General features: G+C 48.3%; 1 protein-coding gene across 1 annotated transcript in view; it reads right to left on the minus strand.

The window, feature by feature from the left end:
• Nucleotides 1–4,149: 4,149 nt before the first annotated feature.
• The window catches only part of MCM3 (minichromosome maintenance complex component 3), a gene marked incomplete at its 5' end in the record, with an annotated part of 18,647 nt that continues 744 nt past the window's right edge, over nucleotides 4,150–22,052 (minus strand). The window contains 16 exons of the mRNA XM_024205456.2: nucleotides 4,150–5,014; nucleotides 7,049–7,124; nucleotides 8,196–8,290; nucleotides 8,824–8,921; nucleotides 9,624–9,764; nucleotides 10,528–10,678; nucleotides 11,238–11,364; nucleotides 13,117–13,291; nucleotides 13,923–14,131; nucleotides 15,013–15,144; nucleotides 15,242–15,395; nucleotides 16,558–16,666; nucleotides 17,187–17,425; nucleotides 18,327–18,457; nucleotides 18,782–18,990; nucleotides 21,261–21,373. Coding sequence (XP_024061224.1) covers nucleotides 4,816–5,014; nucleotides 7,049–7,124; nucleotides 8,196–8,290; nucleotides 8,824–8,921; nucleotides 9,624–9,764; nucleotides 10,528–10,678; nucleotides 11,238–11,364; nucleotides 13,117–13,291; nucleotides 13,923–14,131; nucleotides 15,013–15,144; nucleotides 15,242–15,395; nucleotides 16,558–16,666; nucleotides 17,187–17,425; nucleotides 18,327–18,457; nucleotides 18,782–18,990; nucleotides 21,261–21,373 — 2,358 coding nt within the window. The remainder of the gene's footprint in view (nucleotides 5,015–7,048; nucleotides 7,125–8,195; nucleotides 8,291–8,823; nucleotides 8,922–9,623; nucleotides 9,765–10,527; nucleotides 10,679–11,237; nucleotides 11,365–13,116; nucleotides 13,292–13,922; nucleotides 14,132–15,012; nucleotides 15,145–15,241; nucleotides 15,396–16,557; nucleotides 16,667–17,186; nucleotides 17,426–18,326; nucleotides 18,458–18,781; nucleotides 18,991–21,260; nucleotides 21,374–22,052) is intronic.

Raw genomic sequence — 22,052 nt, forward strand, 5'->3', positions numbered from 1 at the left:
AAAGATATTTCCTGACTGCCAGCAGCACAATCTGCAGCCTCTCTCCTGTCTCTATTGGCTCTGCATGGTGAGCAGTGGCAAACATCTGGGTGACAGTTCAGTAAGCAAAGATGTCTCAAAGAAAACCAAAAGCAGACACAATCCCTGCCCCACTAAAATCATCTCTGCTGTCAATGTCAGTGAGGCCAGGATTTCACCCTGGAAGTGGAACTGAGCAATCATTGCCTTCAAATGCCGAATGACTGTTCTATTTGTGCCTGTGACACAGAGGCACATGTGTGGTTCACCACTTTATCAGCAGCTCTTATCAGGCCCAACAAACTCACTACATCTCACGCACTTGTCATAATCTGTGTCTAAAAGGTGGCATGTAAGATGTTCCTTGGAAAATTAATAACTCACTGATCATTAATATTCTTGCATGATGTATGCAGAGGGTGTGTACAAAGACTTATAAATATGTGCTAGGTATATTCTAAAAATGTCTTTGGCAAGCAATGCACAAGCCCTGTCTGCTGTAGACAACAGAATGTGTATTTGCTTTTCTGACCAACCTAGTCTTCAGGCAGAGACAATGAAAGTTTACTTATCAGGTAAACAAAGCTAACAAGTGGGGGAAAAGACTATACCCCGGTGTCTATACCCCAGCCAGACAGAGAAACTTGGGACATGTTTACATGTTCAGCACTCCAGCTGCGCTGCTGCAGCGTGTCTGGTGAAGATGCTCTATGCCGACGGGAGAGAGCTCTCCTAGTGGCATAATGAAATCACCTCTGCAAGCGGCAGAAGCTACGTCAGCAGAAGAAGCGCTCCTGTCAACATAAGCGCTGGTGTGGACAGCGGTATGTCAGTGTAACTGATGTTGCTCAGGGGTGTGATTTATTCACGCCCCTGCTGCGACACAAGTTCTGCTGACAAACTGTAGTGTGGCTATAGCCTTGATCTGGGTTTTACTTTTCAAAGGTTTACTGGCCTATAACGACAGGGGGTCTGAACCTCAAAAGATAAGTAATTGAATCAAATGATTGTATACAATACTACTGTATTTAAAAGTGTATCAAGTAAGATCTTTTAAAGCTAATGACACACTGGTGATTAATATCACTGTGAAATGTCTGTATTAACACTCTGTGAGGAAATATAGATACTTAATGATATTATGCTTTCAAGTCTGATCAAACACAGGGAGAAACCGGTTCCCTCCCAGACAGGAGGGAAGGCAGCTATCTACCTGTTGGCAATGAAAATAAGGAAGGCGTGATCAAAAGCAATGGAAGACTTATTTACATAGAAATCACCAGGGAGATGTGAAGTTCATAGGAAAGGAAGAACAGCATGAGGTCATCCTGAGCTGGGGACAAACCAGTGAGCTTGGCAAGAGATAAGGGGAGAGGAGAAGCCATCTTGGCATCTATCACTGGACAGACAAGGGGCCACACCTCATGCAAGTTGAGAAAAATGTGTCCTTCAACCAAGGAGGGGTTGAAGTCTCTGAGAACTGAATATAAGAGGAGAACCTACTTCTGCAAGATCTTTCACCTAGAAAAACAAGAGAAGCCAGCAGCTTGTACTTCTGTGCAAAGTCCTGACTGAGGAAAAGTCAGCCATGGCTGGAAAGAAGAAAGATCGGTAAGAAATGTTGAACAAAGCCTGTAGAGTGCTAGATTACGGTTTAGACTTTTAGATGGCATTTTCACTTTTATTTGCTTGTAACCATCTCTACTTTTATTTCTTGTACTTGGCACCACTTAACCTATGTCCTTTTCTTAATAAGCTTGTTTTATTTTTACAATAAACCAACTCAGGGAAAGGGTGTTTCTCCCGTTTACATTAATAAGCTGTGATATGCTTTTGTCTCTTTCAAGGAACAAACAAACCTTAAGCTCTCTCTGAATGGTCCAGGAGCAGGCTTTGCTCGCAGAGCACAGAGTTTTGGGAAAATTCAGGATGGTGCATGCTTTGGAGTCACCTTGCCAAGTTGTCAACCAAGGTCTGGTGGAAACCAGTGGAAGTCTGTGGTATTGCAGGCAACCTCCTGGATACAAAGTGTGAGACCAGGGCTGCCCAACAAAGACATAAAATGCATACTTGTTGTTGACTGCAGGCATCCCAAGCACAGAGCTATTGTAGCAAAGTTTTAAGGCACTTATGTGGTACAGGGTAAGAGGTGACAACTCCACCAGTTTGGATGCACCCCAGAACATGACAATGCCCCTAGTATTCATTTGCACAATACTAGGAGCACAAATAGAACAATCATTTGGAATTTGAATGAATTTGAACATAGCACTTGGTCAGCTCCACCCGCTGGGTGAAATCCTGGCCTCACTGAAGTTAATGGCAAAGATCCCAGCAAACAGGCTTTCCCTTTGCCCAGATGTTTGGTCTGATTTTATTTGTTACTGTTTATGATGGATTAATGCTGCTAGCTCGCTGTTGTTTGTTACCAATATATTTGCTGTGTCAGGAGCCTAGAACTTTTCCTGTGGGCTTTATTTTAACCTATTGTTTAAATCTAAATAAATACCAATTAAAGGTACTAGCTAGCATAAGGGTGACTGAATCTGACCCACAGAGAACAACTGAACTACTCCCATAAGGCATAATATAGTGTCATTCATGTACCAAATGCCATACGTAGTGCTTTGTTAGTCAGTTTTCAAAAGGGATTGGACAGAGTAACACTTTTGAGCCTAGAGGAGCCATCTCTAAGTGAAGCCGTCTCAATAGTTATTTGTAGTTGTTAGACACTGTGCCTAAAATATACCCATCCCAAAACATTTAATAGTTGCTGATCTCATTGGCATCAGTGCAAAAGCTGACAAGCCCCTGCTGCAAGCACATCTGCTTTGAAAGCCCATGAAGCACCACTTTCTAAGCCACCCCTCAAGAAAAAGGGTCTGTCCATGTGTGCAGAAGCTAGCGTGTTGGGTGCAGAGCTTCCAAACACAGCCAAGTTACATGCCCTCTGCTGAGCAGAGTCCAACCCCACAGAATATCCGCATCGTAAGGCACACCACTGGAGAGACACGACCTTGACATTTTATTATTTGAATAAGTATCGTAGCATCCACTGAACACAAGGCTGAGACAACAGTTAGACAAAGGAAAAAAGCAGTATTAGTTGTACAGAGAGTGAAATACCAAGAACCACTTTCAAAAGCCACTCCTGCTGAGAGCCCTTTACAGAGAGTTACTAATACAATTCTGCTAAACCTTGCACCAACACTGCTAGGCAGGTACTGGTACCATGAGAAAGTTACTCAGCACAGGTTCCATTGTACACAAGTCATCTGAAACATAACTCTGGGTGTATGGTTGTGGAGCTTTCTAGGAATAGATAATCATCTCTTTGTATATAAGCCTATTACACCATATAATGCAGAAGCCCAAATCTTCAGTCTTACAAATCACTGGCCAGAAGGGAGTTAGTAACACTTTACATCCTTCTCTGCTTGCCCTTGGAGAGCAGTGATAGAAGCGAGCACTAATTCAGCTGACAGTGCTTATGGAGTCGCTGGGTAAAGTTTTCATAAGTGCCTGAGTCCCGTTAACTTTCAGTGGGACTTGGTGCTTAAATCCCTTTGAAAATTAATGGGACCTAGGCTCAAAAGCACCTAAAACAATTTAAGGAACCTTTACTTTGTTTCCACTATTAGACATGGCTTTCAATGTTTCATGTGTCTTGTTCTACTCATTTTAAAGGCAGAACTGTTATTGATGTGGATGAGAACTCTGGACAGATCTGGAATCACATGTATCCCTTAGAAACTCTGCAGCCTTAAATGCCTTGATATGTAGAACCCTGGTTGATACTGAAACATGTTACCAACTTGGTAACCTTTCCAAACCCTGTCACCAATCTGGCTTTGAAATTCCAGATAGGGCTGAGAGATTCATTCATCCTTGGCTTCTCTCACCTACTACCAAGTCTAACATTGCACAGCAGGAAGAGCCTTTGAATCACATCTGCCAAGTCAAACCTGCCTACTCCTGGGAGTGTCAATTAAGATCCAATTGCAGAATCGTTGTTCAAAATGGTCCAAATATCACAGTTCAGGTTGAGTTTGCAGCATAAGTATTCAGGGAAAAGGACAATTTATCTTGACTCGTAAACTAGTGATTCAAGACCTGAATCTGCTCAGAGATTATGAAACCCAATGTCATTTTGACGGTCATTTTCCTAAGTGCATATTAATATCCCATTTCAAAACTGTAAAGTATGAGAATTTATAAAACTGTCGCCACCAAATGGTGAATTTGTGCATTGCCACTGTAAAAAGTAAAAGTAACACTTTAGGCAGACATTTAAAAAAATGGAAGTGGGGTTTAAAAGGACCACTTCGGAATGAGAAATCTGTACTACGTGAAAGTGTATAGCAAGAACTTGTATCCTGAACTCTCCACACGGAGATAAAAATCCCAAATCAATCTCAACTATTGTGTCCTGAATGAAGCTCGTTAGCAGTTGCATACAGCTGAGGCTCACCTAAAGCACATTTAGAAGACAAGTAATTTGTACGTAAGGGCTTTTTGCTACTCATAAAAACAAAAACATTCCAATGGTTTTGGAATCAAACTAACCAAAACAGACTTTGGATCCCCAGGCCTTCAAGAACCAGCTTCTTTATTCCTTCTCAAGCTCCATGAGGCAGTACAGAGCTACAGCTGCAGAGTTCGCCAATTCCAGCTTGGGCTACAAGTGGCAGAAAGTTCAGTTCTGCCAAGTAAAGCATTCAGGATGGGTCTGAGGACTCAGAGGAGAAGAGTTTCCAATGCCAATTCATAAGAATTTGGCATCTCCCACCCCGAAACTCAGATTAAGAAGATAATGTCATCAGACATCATGATCTGATTATCGTCTTGCATGCGCTCCAATGCCACCTTGACCTCAGCTGCCGAGAAGGGGTCAGCGTTGTCCTGGTTGATGGACTCCATCAGGCTCTTCAGACCCACAGACTGTGCATGGGCAGCTCTGAACACCTCCAGGAGGCCAGCCTTGAAAGCTTTCAGCCTAGCCAAGCAGGAGGAAAGGCAATTAGAACCAGAAGCTAGACTCAGATCATTCTTCATTCCCAGCCATTAGTTCTTCCCCAGAGAGTGAGTCACAGCTCCCAGCACGAGACCAAAGATTGAGGACTCTAGCACCTGCAACCTATCTTGGGAATTTTTAAGGGGGCTTATCACCTTAGTGCCTTACCTGCCAGCCACGTGAGTCAGGGTCAATGGTAACTGCTATCTGACAGAGTGTCTTCCAAGCAGCAGAATTCCAAAGTGCTTTACAAACTAGATAGAATTCCTGCACCCGACCCGGAAATGCTGTTCAGGACAGGAAGCAAATAATACTCCAATTGAACTGCAGGTGGTATTTTACCCAATTCGGAATCTGGTCAGCTCATAGGAGTTAAAGTCCCCTAAATCTTGAAACAGCTATTACAACCCCATGCCATATTAAATGTATGAATGGTTTATGCAGGATTGTGTTCTACTCCACGGGGGAAAGGTCACCACAGCTCCACCAAGAACTAAAAACAGTGGGGTGATTAAGGCAAGTCACTAAGACTGTAAAACTTCCCCAGAGAAGGACCCTCTTCTGGAGTGGTTTGGTTCAAACTGGGTTTGCCAAAGCCCAAGCAAGAAAGAATGAACATGGGATACATAAACAGACCCAAGGCTTCAGCAAACAGACAGCGACAACTCTCATGGAAGGGTTGGAAAGGACGTTGGCCTATCAGACTCCCCACGTGGGAGACAGGTGAATTCTGACAGGGTTAGTAAGCACGTACAACCTGTCATTCGATATGTTTTCTCTGTAATGCTTTTACTCAAAGAATAAAAGTACTTTGCTTTCGAAGAGCTGTGTCGTGACCTGTAACAGTCTTTGGCGACAATGCAAAGCCCAGGTGCTGGCCTTAAGGCAGACTGTCTGGCTGGAGCTATCACAGTGTAAGGCAAGAAGCTGGGCTGCCTTACAACCACCAGTTAGAAGGGAGTGGGACGTGGGACCCTGCCCAGAGACACGGGATGGCTGGAGACCTGAGAACACAGGGGTTACAGACACTGAACTGTCACAAAGAGTGCCATGTGACCCTTACATCTGCCCTAAGTGGCAGCAAGCACCTCAAACAACACAGTCCCCCCCGCTTAGCACCATGTGGGGCAAGGGCTTGGCACTTAATCAGAGGTGCTAACTGGGTCACCCATACCACTTCCTGGGAATTCACCAGAGGTTTCCCATTCAAATACTGCTCTCGCCCGAGTTTATAAGGCTTAAGGAGATTTAAGCAAAGATGGGGCTATGGATGCATAATATAGTAATTAACTTCCACCTCAGGCAGACTTAGTGCCCAGAAAAAGCACTGCACTCTGGGTGTATCTGAGCGCAAGATACCACTGGAGCGCACGCAGTTCCCTGGCACTTGGAACCACAGGCTCAGGTGAGACTTGCAAGTCCAGAGCTTGTCTCCTTATTCTCTTACTCTAAGGGATGGAAGTCTTCCAACACCCAGTCTGCTCCCCCAGCTGGAGTTAAATCCCATGAAGATGGAGTACATTATCCTAATTTCTGTCTGCAATGTAAGCCCCTACCCTACCCGCCCCCCCAGAAAAGACTCAATATATTGCTAGCTGGGCAAAGAACCTGTTATCCTACAGGGGGCTGGCTCAAATCCACCCAAGCCAGTAATGACCAGGAGTTGCTACCATCCAGATGCCTATCTGAAGTGATTCAGGGGGCTAGTTAAGTATCCGCATCAAAGGCAGCCTTTCTATACACACTCAGCAGGAAGGGGAAGGTCTGAACTATACCTCCTTTTCCCCCCCAAGCAGGGAGAGGAGGCCACACACGGTGGGTCAACTCACACTGCGCCTGATCGGACTGCACCTGTTTTGTGACCATCAGTATTTTATTTAAAAGGAAGAGTGGTGAATCCCCCAGGATTTCCATCTTGGTTTCTGGATAAGAGTTTATTTGATGCTAAGCCACAGAGCTGACCCCTTTGAGATCCAATGACATAACTCCCCATGGCTTCTTTAGCCCACCACTCACCTTGAGTCAGCCAACTCGGTCTTTTTGCTCCCTCCAGTCTCTGCAGGTTCAGGGGTCTTTGGGGTATGTGCCTGGACTGGAAGCAGAAAGCGAAGATGAGACAGCTGGCAACTGAGAGCTACACGTCATCCCCCCAACGCCTGTGTGCACACAAGATATAGTAGCATATGCTGCAGCAACCAGGAGATTACTTCCATCTTTTAGCCTGGATCTGTACAGCATCTTGTAGAGCGTGGCTGCTGCTAACTTCTTTCCAGAGCAAGGATATTATTCCTTCCATGTAGTTTTACAGTGGCTAATTAGTCTTGCTGTTAATTCAGTGTCTAGCACAACGGGACCCTGAATGGGGCCCTGGGATGCTACTATAGTAATTAATAGCCACTCTCTCACAAAACCCATGCAAGGAATAATGCCGTTGGTACACACTGGTGATATCCATAGCCGTATCTGATTTCTGTAGTGGTTACATTCAGACGTTTGGGGAAATGGGAATATGATGATGACACAGCATTGCTCCCTATGGCATACCACCCTGGTACTCGGTTTGGATTTCAGAGGTCTCTAGCACTCAGGTGCCCATCATGGCCAAGAAACTGTTCCACAGCCCAAGAGATCTCCTTCCCAGGAAGACTTGCCCTATGCACACTCTTTGAGATGGGAACAGGGTCTTCATCCATGGTTGGACAGTGCCTAAAAACAACAGCCCCTTGACAGTGGGCCCTTGTAAAGCACAGCGTGAATTTAGAGTGCAACATCAACGTGTACTGACAACAGTAAACTTTTGCTAACAGCAAGGGCTGCTATATTCTGGACCAGTCTCCCAAGCAAAGTGGTGGAAGCCCACTTTCTACAACAACTGGACAGAGGCTGTAGGAAACAATCCTGCACTGGCCCCAGGGGTTGGAGCTGATCACCCAAGGTGTCTCGCTCCCACCTTTCAGTGTGTGAGAGAAGCTCAGTTCATTTGTTGCCCAGAAAGCTGTGTCTGCGGGCAGCTTGAAATACAGCATGCCATCCAGGGGACTCTTCCATGGCATGCCCAAGTCCAGCACCAATGCCCTTCTCCATCGGCATCAGGCAGGAGACAGCAACATACAGTCCCTTGTGCACACAGGATCCAGGAAGAGAGGGAAAGAAAGCCACTCACCTTCCGGCATTTCCTCTTCTGTGTCACTGAAGTCATAGGGGTCATAAGACTCCCCCTCCTTGGCTTCCTGATCCCCAGGGCGTGCCTTCTTCCTCCTGCAGAGCAACAGAAGGTTACTGCCACTCCTCACCACTCTAGGCAACAGCCTCCAATGCCACAAGGGAGGCACTTCACACCTCTAACCATGTGGTGGGGATATAGCTAGGCCACCTGCAGATTGCTGGTGAACTCAGTGCATCTCTTCAAACACTGAAGACACCTGGGCTGGTTCTGGTAACAAACAAGGAGCAGCCCTGAGGCTGGCCAAAGCATTTGGAAGTTTATAAAAAGATTCAGATTTCCACCCCCCCAAAAGACATGACATTTTCTAAAGCTTTCCCCTCTGCCCCCAAGTCCCAGACAGAGGTTCCAAGCCTAGAGCCAGCTGGTGAAATACCCTCTAGCCAACAGCCTCTAGGGAGTTAGCTTTGTTAAATGCAGTCTGACCTCTCCAAGAAAATCCATTCCTGGGGTTGTTTCTGCACACAGATGCGGCTGGTCAATTTCACAGTCTCTCCCACCCAGTTGGTTTCGCCAGTCCCAGCTAGTGCTCCCTCCCAACATGCATCTCCAGCCCTCCCCTACACACCTCTTTTTCCTTCTCTCGCCACCCTCTGGTTCCTCTTCCTCTTCAGTCTCTGTATCATCCTCCGCCTGCTTCTTGCGTTTCTTTTCTTTCTCCAGCACCTGCAAAAGGGAGCCAAACAACCCAAGCCAAGCAGATTAACGGGAGAGTCAACCCCTCAGGCATTTGATACATGCTGAGTCTCCAACAGAGAAGTCACAGCAGTGGTCTGGGAACAGAAGGTATTTTACGGCGCAGTGGAGATCTCAGAGTGTTGTGTATCTTAATTAAGCCTCAGCACCCCAAGATGTAGCTCATCATGCCCGTTTCACACAGGGAAACATGCACAGAGGTGGATTCAGCTGCCCACAGTCAGCAGCATAACCGGAAATAGAACCCAGGAGTCCTGACACCCAGTATTCCAAAATGACTACAATACTTACTCCTATGGAACCTCCTGCTGCAGTCTCCAAGCACCATGACACAGGATTAAGTCAACTTGCCACGAAAAAGAGCAAAGCTCCAAATCCCTCCCAGACTAAGACTGCCAAGAGCAACCGCAGTTGCTTGCTTCCTAGATCACGCAGCGAGGAGCCTATCACAGCTGGTGTCTTGGAAGGTGGCTTGCAGCAGGGAGGCTCCTACCCTGCGCTGCAGCTGCCAAGCCCCAGCACTCAGCCTGGACTCCAGCAACAGCCAGCTCCACAGCTGAGAGCCAGATCCTGGAAGTTCCAACAGGGGGTTTGCCTCTTTAATTTAACCCTTTGGCACCCGGAGCCCTGGATGGTTCCCACTACCTGCAGGCCCCCTGGCTACACTCTCACCTTTTTGAAGTAGGCGAACTGCACCAGCTCTACAGCAGCTTCCGCGTCCTGCAGGTCGATTGTTTTGTTCATCCTGGCTTTTGCGTGGGCCGTGGAAAGTCTGATCAGCGTCTCCAGCGTACGGGCCGTGACAGGGGAGGTCTGGGAGGGGAGAGCAGAAGACAGTCCAGCGACTGAGGGATCAGACAATGGCTCCATGTTGCGGCAATGCCCACACATTTATTAAGGTCCAGGCTGGACAGCTGCAGGCAGAGTCCCAGCACAGATCAAGCAAGGTCACACCCCCAAAGCCTTGGTCACGGGCATCTTTGCTGAAGTCTACATATGTCTTAGGATGCAAAGGAAGCCTATGGAAGACATGCCCCTCAAAGAGTTCAGGGACAGTGCCAGTCATGGAACAGGAATAGTATGGATATGGTATGCTGTGGGCTATAGCCTCACGTGATCCATAGCATCCCAGCGTACTAGGCCAGAGTGAGCCTTCGCCTGAGGCTCAACATGCATCTTTGGAGAAAGGACCATGTAAAACTAAGTGCATACGATTTCCTCCTCTGCCCCCACCCCCATCTCGGGGAATCAGCATCGGAAATGTGCTGCTCTGGAAGCCACTAGCAGGCTCCAGACTGCAAATCAAGGGAAGAGATACTGCTTGAAAGCCAACTTTGGGGCACGGGAAATAGGCCGACATTTTCCCCCCCAGAGAATTATTAGCAAAAGCCTGGGAGAATGAGAGGAGTTCACCTCTCTGGAGCATCACCCCCTCAGTGGACGTCTCACAGAGAGAACATCTCAGGGCTGGATGAGTGACTGTTTCCTTGGCCCATGGGAAAAGGATGGAGTTGACCCATTCTGGTCTCTTTCCTTGTCTGCTCCCGCCTCCCCGACCCCGGAAAGATTTGCTCACCCTGGCGATGTCGGAGCTCATCTGGTCCTGGCTGCGGAGGCGGGAGTACTCCTCTGCTATGTAATTCGCTGACTCTTGGGTCAACACCGGCTTGATGATTTTGGCCACGTGGATGTATTTTCTCATGAACTCCATGCTAACTATCTTCTCTCTGGCAGAGACACACAAACATATACACAAGTTATGGAACGGGACCAGGAGACGCCATTGTTACCGTGCCGCTCCCTTCCAAAAGGCAGCTCTCCCCCCTCCCCCCCCAATACGAGCAACACACAAAACAGGAACACTCAGGGTTGAATGTAGAATGTACACATGCATGAGATGCTCAGCCACATACAATGTTCTCCATGATCCTTTTACAGATTTGTGGTATGGGCCAGGTGCAGAACGGCTGCCGTGTTCCACCCCAGGGCTGGACACCTGTCAGTAGTGGGCTAGTGATCCTTCCGCACAAACGGCACTATATAAAGGCAAGGTACTGCTGCTGCAGGCGACGTTTCTCCCACTCCCTTGGCAAGCCCACAAAGAAGCTTAGATGGTCGTGCCGAAGCCTCAGCAGTTTACAACCAGTCGTACCGTGAACCTCCTCGAAGATAAAAACCAGGAGCAGAGTGGCAGGCCCCAGGCTCAGGCCTCTGCAATGAGAGCAACATGGCAGCCTGCTCACGACTGAATCGCTACAGGGATGGGGCCGACAGGGACACACTCACTTGTGCCTCTTGGGGCCATGCAGAAGGTTGTCGTGTTTCTCATACACTTGTAGCTCCTGGTCCTCCTCCTGCACCACATTAGGATCATCCGTAGCCAGGATCTCTATTGCGCTGCCCAGGGGCATGGCTGGGAGACACATTAGGAGAGCAGCATTTACACACCATCCAGGCCCAAACCCTTGAGAGGCTAGTACGTAGTTTGGCTAAGCCACAGATATTTAGTTGGGAATTGGTCCTGCTTTGAACAGGGGGGTGGACTAGATGACCTCCTGAGGTCCCTTCCAACCCTGATATTCTATGCTTCTATGATATCACCCCAGAAACCTCTACAGCTGGCCGGCACCGAGGCGAGAGAGCCAAGGTTTAGGGTGGTAACGGGGCGTGTGTAAGTAGGCAAAACGGGATGCGACTGAACAAAGGAAACTAGACCAAATATCAGGGAAAGCTGATTTCCTGCGAGATCTGAGTATCTTCCAGGGGGAGCGGAGGAAACGCCCAACTGGACAGGACAAGCTAGTGGAGAATGTGCTGCAGGCAACAGTCTTGCACTGGTCCTACCCCGGGGATGGACTAGATCTAATAGGATTTTCCTCTCATTTAAGACTCTGGGAAAGGGGAAGCCCCCAGGAGTTGTGTGTATCACTCAGCTGAGCTCACCCTGTCACCAAATCAACCAAGACACAGAACAATGCAGGAAAGCCCTTGAGATTAGTATGCCTCTGCCCGAGTCAAACACCTCAGCCATTCCTGGTAGCCCAGCCTGCTGTTTATTCTGCTGCTGGCTCTCTTCCACCACACTTGCCATGACTGTTCAGATAACCAGACATGCAGCAAGTTACTGGAGGGCGAGAGCTAGACTGCTTAATGGCCAATGCACTGCAATGTGGGAGATCAGAATCCAGCCCCTCAGGGCACAGAAATGAAGAGAAGCTTCCGACCGACTGACCATGGGTCCCCAAATGGCTGATGCAACATGAAGCCTGGAGGAATTTGTGGATGGGATGGGGTGGAGGAATCCCAAGGTCTTGGGCAAGGGAGAAGAAACACTGTCAGTAGGACTGGGTCAGACCAAAGGTCCATCTGGCCCAGTATCCTGTCTTCTGACAGTGGCCAATGCCAGATGCTTCACAGGGAATGAACAGAACAGGGCAGTTATCAAGTGATCCATCCCCTGTTGTCAAGTCCCAGCTTCTGGCCGTCAGAGGACTAGGGACACTCAGCATGAGGTTGCATCCCTGACCTTCTTGGCTAATAACCAGGGATGGACCTATCCTCCATGAACATATCCAACTCTTTTTTGAACCCAGTTATACTTTTGGCCTTCACAGCATCCCCTGGCAATGAGTTCTGCAGGCTGACTGTGCGTTGTGTGAAAAAAAATACTTCCTTGTGTTTGTTTTAAACCTGCTGCCTAATAATTGTATTGGGTGACCATTGGTTCCTGTGTTATGTGAAAGGATAAACAACACTTCCTTATTCATTTTCTTCACATCAGTCATGATTTTATACACCTCTATCATATCACCCCTTAGTTGTCTCTTTTCTAAGCTGAAAAATCCCAGTCTTTTTAACCTCTCCTCATCCGGAAGCTGTTCCATACCCCTAATCATTTTTGCTGCCTGTCTCTGTACTTTCTCCAATTCTAATATATCTTTTTTGAGCTGGAGTGACCAGAACTGCACACAGTATTCAAGGCGTGGCCATACCACGGATTTATGTAGTGGCATTATGATTTTCTGTCTTATTATCTATCCCTTTCCTAATGATTCGTGATATTGTTAGCTTTTCTGACTGCCACTGCACATTGAGCAATGTTTTCACAAAGGATTGGGGAGTCAGGGTGAAAGGGGGTTGGGGGAAGAGAGAAGACTGAACTCACCATCCCCATCCTGCTCGCCAGGTCCTCGGTACCGGTGCATTCGCAGGACGTGGTCTGAGATCTCCCTGTCATGCTCTGGGTCCATCTGATCCAAGACGATGAAGAGCAGATCGAATCGGGAAAGCAAGGAGTCTTGAAGGCCGATGTTCTCCATGGGAGTTTTGTACTGATCATACTGCAAAGAGCAAGGAGATGAGTTATAGGAGACCCTGAAACTATCAGAAATGCTGGGACATCGTGGCTTTTCAAGGGGCTGGGCGAACCCTCCATCACAGGATTTAAGAACGAAGGTGCTAACACACCATCCTGGTCTGAACACTGCCCCAGGAAACCAAACCCAGCAGCAACACCCCGCCCCACCGTGCATTGTTGCCCCATTTACAAAGGGAACTAGTACATTTTACACTCTGCCTCCCCCAGAGTTGACATCAAGACAGGCGCTTTCCAGATCAGAGCTGAAAACCACGTGTTGCTTTAATTGCTCAGTTTAACAGCTCTTGGGCTGAGCTCCAGAGAACGGGCTAGAGGCCACGTTGCATCGCCAGCTCATTGATTTCAAGATGGGAGTGCACGGGATGTGAAGACAGAGTCTGGGCCCAGTGTGGACATTAGGATATGCTTTTGGCATCCACAGCTGCACGGAGACCTACACAGGACCCTGTTATTTGAATCAAGGGTTTTTAACGTCCATCAGATGATCCTCTCCTGGAAGGTGGTTCGGGTCACCTCCAGGTCTCAGTAGCTACTAGGAGAAGAGCTGATCCGAGAGAGCCCTCGCCCCCCTCCCAGCGCTCGCCCCAACTCACCCTGCCGTAGACAGGATTGGCTGCAGCCAGCACGCTGCAGCGGGCATTGAGCCTGGCATGGATGCCTGCCTTGGCAATGGTCACGCGGCCCTGCTCCATCACCTCATGGATGGCCGTGCGGTCGATGTCAGACATCTTGTCAAACTCATCAATGCAGACCACGCCCCGGTCAGCCAGGACCATGGCTCCCGCTTCCAAGCGGCGTTCACCTGGGGGGTGGAGTGGGGAGCAGTCCAGGGTTATGTACGGGCCATCATCCCCAAGCCCTCCCCTTCCCTCTGAAATTCAGAGATCTGACAGGTCCCCGGCATCTGGGGTTCAAATCCACAAAACTCAGGTGCCTAAGGAGTACGTGAAATCCTGGCTTCAGAGACAGCTCTCCGCAGCGGAAAGGAGAGTGGTGGGGATAATGTAGGGAAAGTCAAGTGAGATAGATCTTTAAGATAGACAGGGATGGCAGGACCAGGGTGTGGGGTGGTACCTTGGGTGGAAAGTAACCAGATCCTATTCAAAGAACTCTGTATGTGTGTATACATATAGTATACACTATACATATAGTAAGGAGATATATAGCTCCTTACTATATGTTCCATTCTATGCATCCGATGAAGTGGGCTGTATCCCACGAAAGCTTATGCTCAAATAAATTTGTTAGTCTCTAAGGTGCCACAAGTACTCCTGTTCTTTTTAAGTACCATTAGTTCTCTCTCAGATATTTCCAGCAGCAGGAAGACCAAGAGCATCTGTGCAGTGATTTAGGGACATGGCACAACCAGCTCCTACTGCCTACTGGGATCCCACACAGGATATGGGAGAGCTGAGAGCCATCTACCTAGCTGCCCGGGCAGGCGCTGCTCAGAGACATGCAGCATGAGAAGATGCAAGAAGCTGCAACCCAGCAGACATCCACCAATAATGCTCTGGCATCGGAGAAGAGGTTCCCATCATGTAAAAGCTTCCAGCAAGAGCAACTAATGGTTCTGTGATGGCTGACAGATGTTACAGCAGCCTCACATCTTACAGAGCCATTCCCTTTTCTTCCTTCCTCCCAGCATCCTCTGCCAGCAGAGCGCTTCAACGATAACCTTACCGGTTTCTTGGTCCGTGGTGACGGCAGCAGTCAGACCAACCCCGGAGGAGCCCCTGCCGGTGGTCGGGATGGCCCGGGGGGCTGTGGAGAGCACATAACGCAGCAGCTGAGACTTGGCGACCGAAGGGTCTCCTGGAAGGATGAGTCCAAGCGATTATGAAGCATCCCATCACACAGGCTTTGCCCTCCCATCATAGCAGCATCCCAATGCCACTCCCCTCCGCCCTACCTATCAGCAGGATGTTGATGTCTCCTCGGATGCGACTCCCATTCTCCAGGACCTTCTCCACCCCTCCGAGCAGCATGCAGAGAATCGCCTTCTTGATATACTCATGCCCGTGGATACTGGGGGCCAGAGACCTCGACAGCTGGTCAAAGACATCCTAAGGCAGAGGAAATGAGGTGCATCACATAAAAAAATCCAACCAACCAACAAGAATGGCTTCCCCTTAAAGGGACACGATCAGGTAGTTCAGGCTTTGCTAGTCTAACGAGTGGGCTTAAAATCAACAGGAAAGGAAGGGGCTTTTCATTGGCAACTGTTACACGTCAGGCACATTCCCCTGCAGGACAGGAGCCCCCGACAGCACAGGGCTAGGTCAGGAGAACTAGAAAGGGAGACACTGATTTGACTAGTCCACTGTACCTCAACCAGCTGAGAAAAAAAAGTAAACAGCAACTGAGAGTTTAAAAAGGGTGTTTTAAATCCCTTCAGCAGTGACCTAAGGGGAAGAATTTTTACAATGTGATTTTAACCTGGGTGTGCCTCTGCGAGACAAAAAAAGGAGTTTTTTTCTTTTTTGTTAATATTGGGCCAGACCGTACATCGATGTTATTTACAAGAGAAAAAGATTCTGAGCTTCCTTTAACATTCCTGCCCATTGCTCAAGTTCTCTCCCTCATGGTAAAGCAGCGATCCCTTTAAGAGGAAGGCAGACTGGGAAATCTCTCCAGGACATGGTTCTGAAGGGGAGGTCTGTCTGAGGGCACTCTCTGGTTAAGAAAAGACCTGCAGGTACTGCAGTAAGGGAGGAGGGGTATGGATTAGGGCTGATTTGTTTCTCTCATAGGTAAGTGCAGGATTTGACTTTGTATCCTTTGGGTCTTGGCAATGCTCAAGCTTTGATCAGCTAAGAAGAAGGGGAGGGTCTGAGGGTGAGAAAACCTAAGACTTCTGCGAAGAGCAGACATGACTGGATTCTAGTTTGATCAGCGCACGCACAAGAGAGATGTCTGGTCAGATGGATGCTGAACTAGTATCTGAAGAGCATCAACATGAAGCAAGGGAATTGTTTATGCTGGGCCTAAGTGATGAGAAGAAACTAAGCAAATGATACTGGGACGACCGAGTAAGAGCCCCCACCTCCGCACAGGATAAGTGGGGGAAGCTATATCTTTAGAGCCATTTAAAGCTGGACAAAATACTAGAAAACATTCAGACAATCCTGCCTTGCACCGTGGGGATGGGTTAGCTGACCAGTGTTCAAGTTCCCATCTCTAATATACAATTTTCTATGGGGTGTGTTTGAAAATAAAGCTAAATACCTTTGAGCGACTTTTGCTAAATCTCTTGATCTTGGCTACATCAGAGGCAGAGTAGAGAGGCCGAACTTCTTTGCTCATCTGCTTCACATGGCAGGCGATCAAAATGGTTCTGGAAAGGAAAGGGAGGTTGGTCAAGTCTAGAACACAAAAACCCGGCAGACAGCCCAACCATCTAAGGACCTACAGATTACAGCAATCACCCACAGCGTCCTTCCATAAGGGTCAACTCCTCAAGCTGAGTCTTGGAGACTCTGGAAAGCTCAGAAAAAGATGTATCTTGATGCCATTGTGTCTGCTTAATTAACTGAGCAATAAGACCATTCTTAAGGCTTGCATTACCCTTCATCTGTGTCTGCAGCACCACATCCCTCTCGTTTTTTTGGTCCTGGCCATCCATAGTTACGAGAGAGAGAATGGGACCTTCCAAAAGATCCAGGGTGTTTGACCCAGTGTTCTGGCCTAATTACAACACCGTGCTGCTGCTCAACAGCTATTACATCCCACCCCAGAGCTGGCTGCATCTCAGTGGCAAGTGAAGTGATCCTCCTATAAAAGCTACAGAGCATTCTGGGATCTTTCAGGATGAAAGCAGCAATATGAAGGGAAGGTGATTATACTGTGTCCCTCACCTGAATGTCCCTGACGTGTAGCCCCCCTTCTTCCCGGGCAGACAGCGGTAAGTCCCAACAACCTGGATTCGGTCCCCAGGCTTCACCCTGTCCACCAGGTCATCATCCAGAACAATGTCCACAGAGCGAGGAAGCTGACCAGCTGGGGCCTTCTCAGGCATCTCCTGGATGGTGATGGTTTGATGGTCCTTGTAGACAGAGAGGCCAAACTCAGTCTCCAGGGGATTGTTCTCTTCATCCTGGATGAGTGACACAGTAATGAGACTCCTCATTCACAGGAGCATGGCAAAGGAGTCTCCGGGGGCAGATGGGGTCACCCAAACAGGGCAGCGGGAAGGAAGGCTGGAGTGTCCCTTGTGGTAGCAGTGAGACAGGACTGTGCTGCAAGGGGCTTCTTTATGGAGGCTGCCAGACACAGAGACCTTGTGGCTCACCCAGGCTCTCCAGCTCCCAGCCTGTACTACCTAGCGTGAGCCCCTTCGGCCTACCCAAGCACTAGCGTGTACTAAGCAGTCATGGAGAGGCCTGCTGGCTACACCAGACAGGCAGTCACAGATCATCTGTGCAAGAGAAGTTACATGAGCAAGACCTTCAGGTGAGAAGAGTGTTATTTGGTCACTGGCAGCCCAATTACCCACTATGTTCTCCGAAGACTGAGTGATCACTCTGCCTAACAGACCACTCGATCCAGTCTGACTAACAGATGCTTCCATCTGACCAGGAGCCTAGGTTTGAACTCCATCAAATCCAGCACAGACTACAAAACAATTCATAAGCTGCCTCCTTTATGCTGCTGCCTTCAGGGCTGAAACGGGTGTTAGCCGATGCTGATGTCTGTTTCTTGGGAGGGCATTCGACTGGCCACTAGGAGAGGCTCCAAATACATCAGCACCTCTGCCACAGCAGAGCCTATACATTACTGCTGTTTAATCAACATGCATGCCCCACAGATGAAGCCAGAGGGAGGTAACTCACTCCCAATAGCTATATGAGACGACTGCAGTGAGATCCACTGGACTGGGACTCAGAAGACCTGGAATCTATACCCAGCTCTGCCACTGGCCTACTGTATGGCCTTGGGCAAGTCACTTCCCTCCCCAGGCCTCTGGCGAACATTTAACGCTGCCTCCATTTGCTCACCTTAGTGGGGTAGACAGAGCTGGATGGAAAAGCTTCAAGAGTCGTCATGTCCGTGTATCGGCGTTCAATGGTCTTCTTGGTAGCAGCGCAGTAATGGACACTGCGGACGATCTTTGGACGTACCAGAGAGCCTGCATTTAGATTTGTTTGATGGGAGGAAAGTTAGGAGGGAAAAAACCTTGTAGACCTTGCCTACTCCTGTTCACCATGTCTCCAGCAATGGGGTTTCTACCTGTTCCACTGGGAGATCATCCCACAGCATAACAGCTCTCGGGTTCCCTGAAAACAAGCCTAAACTTCTCAGCTACCTTTCACTCCATGACGCCTAGTTATACTCTAGATCATCCTAACCATCCCTGACATTTCCCACCCTTCTCGTGTCTGCAGATAGACATCACTCATGTTCCCACATGTGCATTCATAGGGCACATCTCAGCCCCCCATGCCGTACTCACATTTTGTGACAATGCCCTCCACGCAGACCATGCAGCCCAGAAAACAGGATGTCAGCGTCCGGGGCGTCACGTGTTTGGAACCAAAGCTGCCCTCGAGCCCGATGTAGAACTCCTCATACTGCTTAGCGTACGTGGCGTCGATGGAGGCAACAAAGTCCTTCAGGGCGCGCTGAAAGGCGACCAGCTCCTCGAAGGCATTGCTCAGGAGCCTGGAGCAAAGGGCAGCAGGACTCTGGTCAGTTCAGCTGCTAGGAGTGGACCTTGCCAGCACATCCGCAGCAGGAAGAACCTTCCTTCATACAGTGGCAATTCCTAGTGCCTTGACACCAACAGATGTTTCCCCACCACCCACATGAGAATTCACTTCAGTCAAGAAGTCCCTAAGTAGGTTAGGCACATAACCCCCTACCCACTGCAAGTCTATGGGATTTAGGAACCAAAGTGACTAAGGAACTTTTGAAAGTCTCACTAGGTGCCTATCTGTAGGTGCTGAAATATTTGTGTAAGTCTGGCCCTAAACCCCATTAGATTCCTAAATTACCTGGGTGCTTTTGAAAGTGTTCCCATCCCCTATATTCACTTTCTGCAAACATCTCAGCGACCAGGCTGTCTTATCAGAAATGCACATGTGGGGGGAGGGATAGCTCAGTGGTTTGAGCATTGGCCTGCTAAACCCAGGATTGTGAGTTCAATCCTTGAGGGGACTACTTAGGGATGTGGGGCAAAATCAGCACTTGGTCCTGCTAGTGAAGGCAGGGGGCTGGACTCGATGACCTTTCGGGGTCCCTTCCAGCTCTATGAGATAGGATAGGTGCTAGAATGCTACACGTGGAGAAGGGAAGTCCCAGGTTTAGAACTGCATACAGATTGAATGTCCTTTAGAATAGGAGACTGGACTCTGCCTAGGCAGACTCCATCCTTCAGCACCATCCAGTAACAGATGTGACATTCTCAGCAGAATATGAGCTGGAGAATCACACCAACCAATACACACAGAATAGAGTTTGCATTTCATGGGCCTGAACCTCACGAGAAGAAAAAAAAAAAATCAACCTTTAACTATGAGGCCTCTATAAATATTGGTAGGGAAGCCTCAAGTGTATTGAAATGCCTTATTATATTTTGATTGGCAGGAGGAATTCAGAGTGATCTTAAAGAGTTCTGCATTTATTACTAATTTTAGAAGTTAATATTTAAGGAAGAGTCACTTCACTCCACTGACTGTCCATACACACCTCTACCCCGATATAACACGAATTTGGATACAATGCGGTAAATCAGTGCTCCGGGGGGGCGGGGCTGCACGCTCCGGCGGATTAAAGCAAGTTCGATATAACGCAGTTTCACCTATAATGCAGTAAGATTTTTTGGCTCCAGAGGACAGCGTTATATCGGGGTAGAGGTGTACATTGTACTATATCAAGTCAGTCAACCTGAATGCATTTGTTAGGGCAACCAGAGGGCGCCTGCGTAAGTGTCCTAGATATGAGAAGATTTTGATGCTCAGCATCTGGTTAAGGCCCCCATTCATTGACAAAACAGGAACAACACTGGCATCAGATTCAGCAGGGGAAGTTTCCACCAAGCTGCCCCACTCCTGATCTGGTGCATCTGTCTTCACTGCCCAAAAAAGGTGTATTTTTATAGCACATTAGCTTTCTTGTGATGAAATCCTACTGGAGTGAAGGCTCTAATTTCTACCACAATGTAGCTAGCCAAGGTCAAACCCTGGTGGGGAGTATAGTGTTGACAGCATCTAACTACATCAAAATAAAAGCTACCTATGCCTCATCTCCTGTGATTTTACATCAAGAGGGTTAATGCACGGTAGTAATCTTCTGTTAAAAAAAAAAAAAGACTAAACCCCTCTTCCCCCGGAAGTCTATTCATGTGGGGGGGAAAAGGGGGGGGGCACCATTTTAATATGGCCTATTGTAAGTGCTTTGGCTGATACATATTTTGCTCAGGGACCCGCTATAAGGTATAGTCGCAAAAGCACTTTAGATGTTGGTGTAAGCTGCGTCTACATTAGGAGGGTTTGCTGGTATAAGCACATAGACAAACTTTTTCTAGTGCAGACTGGGCTTTAGAGAGAAAGTAATAGCTTAACCCATTGGCCCACCTACAAAGTTTGCCAACAGGGCAACAACTGTAATGGCTCTCCTCTCATGCCATCACATAACCTAAGGACATTCAGAAGATTTATAGGGGGAGGGATAGCTCAGTGGTTTGAGCATTGGCCTGCTAAATCCAAGGTGTGAGTTCAATCCTTGAGGGGGCCACTTAGGGATCTGGGGCAAAATCAATACTTGGTCCTGCTAGTGAAGGCAGGGGGCTGGACTCAATGACCTTTCGGGGTCCCTTCCAGCTCTACGAGATAGGTATAGTGCCATATATTAAGGTTGCATGCTGTGCAATAGCTGAATGGGAAGTATCCTGTTAACCACTCTTATCCAGTTCCTTCAGAGGCCACTCTTACCGGTTGGCTCTCTTCTCATTCTTCCGCCGCAGGTCATTGATGCTGACAATCAGACGATACTGATTGTCACTGATCACATCCCGGACTTTGCTCTGGTAAATCCCCTGATCCTCCTGCAACACACCATGGGAAAAGGGTTCCATTTTACAAAGTTTAAGCCAGTGAGATGCAGCCCCTATGATTTGATTCCAGAGGAATGTCTTTAGTGGCTAAGAAAGTCCCCAACTGTTATTGACACCAGATTATCTTTGTTGCAAGGAAAGGCCACATAGAGGGATGCACTCTCAATCCCCTCCCCACCCCGGGGTATGTCTGCACTTTGAGTTGGAGGTGCAGTTACCAGCTTGTGGAGACATACTCACACTAGCTCTGATGGAGCTGGCTCATTAAATATAGAGCGTAGCCGTGCCAGTGTGAGCCGTGGGAAGGGCTAACCACCCAAAGCATGTACCCGTCTGAGACCACAGGCACATACTTGGGGTGGCTAGTACCCTCCCGCAGCCAGAGTTACAATCTATTTTTAGCACATTAACTCAATCAGAGATAGCCCAAGAATGTCTCCTCCAGCTGGGAATGGAGGCATAGGAGCAGTTTGTAATGGGGGGCAGGGATCTCCACCCAATAGAGGCCAGAGTGAGAAATGGGGAGGGTGTGGGAGAGCTAAGAACCCACAGCTCATTCTGTGGGGCTGGAGAAGGAAACAGGAAACCCAGGAACAGCCCTCCTTTCCCCCCAGCACCCCTCGGCCTTCCTCCATACCGCCTCCTCCCCTAAGCACACACCCCCACATCC

The sequence above is a fragment of the Terrapene carolina genome, unplaced genomic scaffold, assembly GCF_002925995.2.
Source record: "Terrapene carolina triunguis isolate 2854851 unplaced genomic scaffold, T_m_triunguis-2.0 Scaffold42, whole genome shotgun sequence".
In the NCBI taxonomy this organism is placed as follows: Eukaryota; Metazoa; Chordata; order Testudines; family Emydidae; genus Terrapene; species Terrapene triunguis.